This window comes from Acyrthosiphon pisum, chromosome A1, assembly GCF_005508785.2.
Source record: "Acyrthosiphon pisum isolate AL4f chromosome A1, pea_aphid_22Mar2018_4r6ur, whole genome shotgun sequence".
NCBI classification, from domain to species: Eukaryota; Metazoa; Arthropoda; class Insecta; order Hemiptera; family Aphididae; genus Acyrthosiphon; species Acyrthosiphon pisum.
In genome coordinates, this window is record NC_042494.1 from 53,040,654 (window position 1) to 53,045,502 (window position 4,849).

Genomic DNA, 4,849 nt, shown 5'->3' on the forward strand with positions numbered 1-4,849 from the left:
TAATCTAAATATTATAAAATCACTACTTAATCTATATTTACCGCACAAAATTGGTTTGCTATAGCCTCTCTTAAAATAAAAATGTATGCTGATAATATAACTATCAAAAAACAATCTACTCTAATATAATATATAAAAAATAAAATTCATAATTATCAAACATTTTGTAAAGAAAAAAACAATCTATGAATTCGCTTGTAAGATGTCTATGGATACACTCAAACTGAATTCATTTTCGTCAAACTCATAATATGTATGGTAAATCTATTATGTATGTATACAATATCATGATACAATGAATTCATTATTATTAACCTATCAGACCTGTACATTTTACGATAATTATATTATATAGTATGTATAATAATATATTATATGGTATATGGGCTCCCACATCAACGTGTTCTTGGAGAATAAATAAAAAAAAATTAACTTATTAGTGTATAGATATATTTTATTATACACTAAGTACCAAAGTATCTAGTATCTACATAAAAAATATAATAGTATATTTACAACCAAATCAATGAATAATGAGACTGATTTAATTATTTTATTTTTCGATTTGGCTGGCTTGGTTAGGTTGTATAAAAATTGTATCTGACTGCCTTGATAATCTATTGCAGGTATGAGTATAACGCATAAAGTGTTTGTCGTTTTAAATTATGAGTGAAAGGTGAAACGATATGAATGTATTTTATTTTAATTGTGTTTAAAATTTATCAATTTCAGTGTCCGCGGTGAACGGGCCATGGTTAAACGTATCAAAAGTTAACCGTTTACACATGGGCGCATATTTGTGCATAGCGTCTAACGGAATTCCACCGTCAGTCAGCAAACGTATCATGCTAGTCATACAATGTGAGTGAAACTAATTAACCACCATAGCTATGTCTGTAAACAGACACACACATGCACGGCAAACAATGTCGACATATTATACAGAGTGTTTCCGGGTTATCCGAACAAATATATAGAATGGTCTCATTTTTATGTGCGAATGTAATCGAAAACCCATTTTGCGTTTTGCAAGTGCACGATTTTCAACGGTGCCCGTCATTGATGCAGCTTCAATTAGGTGGTCATGATTGGTAAGTCCTTATAATGTGTTGATGTCTTAAAGAAAAACTAATTTATTCCTCTGAGAGACTTTGTGAGGCCCCTCTGACGGGAGTCTAAAAAAACCAAAGTTCTAATGTATACATGACGTATATCAATAGAATTACTATACCTACTTCTATGTTGAATGTATTGTCGTGCGACAATATTCTCGTCATGCATTTAGCTTGTATTGGCGCATTATGTTTTAAATTCAATTAAATGGCTGACATAATAGTGCCTTTCAAAATCAGGATTTCACAAAACGTAATTCCACATTCGTAAATCGTGAAATAGGTGTTCGATTCCAGGCTAACGCGACAACGTTTTCATTGATCATACGATAAACCCTTAAACACCCTGTATAAGTCATTGTGTGTGTGTACCTGTACCGTACCTATACAATGTATATGGTGGTAAATATTATTATTCCACGATTTCCAGTCAGGATTATCGGATTTCATAATAATTTATTTTATTTTTTGTGTGTGCGTGCGGTTTTTTCTTCTTTTTTTTTCAACAGTCCCTCCCATGATATGGATACAAAATCAGCTCGTCGGTGCACAAGAAGGTCAATCGGTCACTTTGGAATGTACGTCCGAAGCGTATCCCAAATCAATCGATTACTGGACAAAAGATAAAACGACCATCATATCAAACGGTTAGTATATAATATATAGGTAGAATAGAAAACATTGTAGTATCGTACGCTTAAGTACACGTATAAGTACGCGCGTAGGACGTTAAGACTGATAAACATTAGGCATTACCACTATCTATACATAATCGTGTGTGTGTATTAGTGTATAGTCGATTTAATTTTTTTGGAATCCATCACCCACGTAAGAATTACTATTAATAATGAACTACTATTACATATAATAATACAATAGATTTCGTTCATATTATATTTTATTGGATAACATTAAGTGTAGAACTGTGCTAGTCTGCTGCAGTGAACCCTACGATATGGTTTGATTTCCACGGGATTTTAAATTGGGCACAAAAGGCGGACGCCGAGTAATACAGCTCCGGCCGTGGCGTACCGACCAAAACGATACCCGTAATAAATATTATTATTATGAATGCCAGAATACCCACCGGCGTGGGAACGGCTGTTTGCGAACGAAATAAGTGTACAACTAAATCGTTTCCGACGTTATTATAATAGACAATGATATCGTAAGGAAAGTGTATACAATTATATTGCATTATGATTTATCCTGATAGGACATTAATATCCATTAAAATATTATTATTTTATTATACTTGAACAGTATTGTATACACAATATTATTATGTAGTTGGTACGCATTCTCAATATTTAAGTATCAAGTATAGTTTTGTCTATGTATATCTATCAAAATAATATGTGGAAAATATTTAATTATTATTCCATTAAATTCAAGATATTTATGTATACATTATAATTCTTTATTATTATTTTTATGATTTATATTTACCTATATTATTATAATATAATAGATATTCTGTTACCATCGTCAGTACTATATAATATTAAATTTAACTTTATTTATGCATGTTTAGTTCATCTACTGAAACATTAAATGATTTTTTTACTAAAAATGTATTAATTTATACTATACGTATATACTATAGGATATATATATATATAGTTTAATAATTTAAAATGTCAAAAATACGTTAATCGATAAAAAAATAACGAATTGAAAAAACATTTCATAATTTATTAGAGGAAAAATTGTTTCTTTTTAATTTATTATGATTCATTAAATAATATAAAATCACATTAAGATCACTGACGTGTAAAATAAAGGGGTACATAAATATTATTAATTTAATTTAAATATCAAACTGACAGTATTTTGCTGATTAAATTTCATTTAATCGATAAAAATTATTTAAATCTAGCTTAGTATTTCCTACAAATAAACGTATCCAATAACAGTAGGTAAGCAAATATTGAATATATACTTACCCATACTAAATATAGTGAACACTTTAATTCTTGAGTCTGTTATATTAAAGCTGTGTTTTAAAAATAATTTTATTTAAAATTGTAATTTCGTATTGGTAATGAGTACGGATTTTGAAGGCATTTGATTTTTTTTTCTATAGTATTTTCTACTTGCGATTAGAGTTGTACCATTTTCAATTGTCTTATCATAATAAATAAACATAATTTCATCGTTACCTTATAACTTACCGTTATAATTATAGAGGACCTGCATATAACAGTACTTACATAATAATATTCTATACCAACTAAGTAGTTTTGTAATACTATTGTTTAAAAATAATTTAATTATTATGTTTAACTTCTGTGACAACTGCAGCAACGTGTTGGTGGTTTAATAATATCAGTATAATAGATTATTATCATTGTTATATTATGTTGTATGTTTTATAATTGTTTGGCTCTGGCAATCGATGGAATATTTTCAGTGTTGACAGTCTTGTTAAATTCATGTCGTATACACTATACACTATACAGTTTTATTATTATTATCGTATGGTATTATAGACAAGCATTACAACACAATAAAATTATTAACAAATAAACTTTGTAAGAATAGAACAAAATAATAAAATAAAGTAGTAACATATAGTATAATATAATTAGTCAGTAATTATGGTAACATGGTAACTTCTATGTGGTAGGATGATTTTCTATAGGGGAATATCAAGTGATCTCAACAAGGTTAGAGCTGCATTCGAAATGTTGTGGATGTCGGTAATGGGTTTATTGAAAGCTCGGATTGGGCAATGTCTTATTATATGTTCCATTGTTTGATATGAAAGGCCACAGTCACAAGCAGGGGAGTCTTTCAACCCCCATCTGTATAAATTGTCTCCACATCTCCCGTGTCCGGTTCGAAGTCTGTTCAAGGTGACCCATTCTCGTCGCTTAAGTGAGAAGCCTGGTACTCGAGAGCATGGGTCAATGATTAGTTGATGACTGTCGGGGTTTGATAGACTCCATTTTGATCTCCAGTCGTTATCTCCGTTGAATTTGTTTTGAATGAGGTCTTTCGCTGTTAAACAGACAGGTTTCCTCGACTTGAGTCTCAAAGTGCGATTCGTAGGTATATCTTTATTTATTGGGAGTTTTTCATTGCACTTATATTTAGACCATTCTCTCGTTGTTGCTGTCAAGCGTCGAATATGAGGTGGATGTATGTTACATAACACCGGAAGCCACTGTGTGGGGGTGGTTTTTACTACACCTGTGATGACACGCATGGTTGAGTTAAGTTGTACATCGATTTTTGAACAGTGTGCGCTATTTAGCCATACAGGGGCAGCATATTCTGCAGCTGAGTAGACCAGAGCTAGTTATCGACTCGTAACCTGTTATCGACTCGGCTAAAGGATACGGAATCTCGGTCAGCGGACTGTGCCTTCAGCATCTCCCGCTAAATGCAAGCAACAACAACAACAACAACAGTTCTTTATAAATAATTAGACAAACATAATATTCTTTTTGCAAAACTTGTCAATAAACATAAAATAAATAAATAAATATATTGATTTAATTACCTATTTTTAAACTAATAATAATGATTATTGAAAAGTTTTTTCCTTGCTTTTTGTTACGCGAATATGTCAATTTGATCGTTGTAATTGCCCGATCTAATATTTTATTTTCGATGGGAATTAATGCCAGCAATTTGACATCATATCTTGCAAAATGGTATTTTTTTAATCTAAATAATGCGAAAATTCTTTGAATTAAAAAAAAAATCTTGAAAATGTAATACAAGGTTCC

At 30.6% G+C, this 4,849-nt stretch overlaps 1 protein-coding gene across 1 annotated transcript in view; it reads left to right on the forward strand.

The window, feature by feature from the left end:
* LOC100166709 (lachesin-like) overlaps positions 1-4,849 on the forward strand; it is a 173,856-nt gene that overhangs the window by 145,584 nt on the left and 23,423 nt on the right. Inside the window, exons 5-6 of the mRNA XM_029487260.1 lie at positions 733-861; positions 1,622-1,759. Of these exons, the coding sequence (XP_029343120.1) occupies positions 733-861; positions 1,622-1,759 (267 nt within the window). The remainder of the gene's footprint in view (positions 1-732; positions 862-1,621; positions 1,760-4,849) is intronic.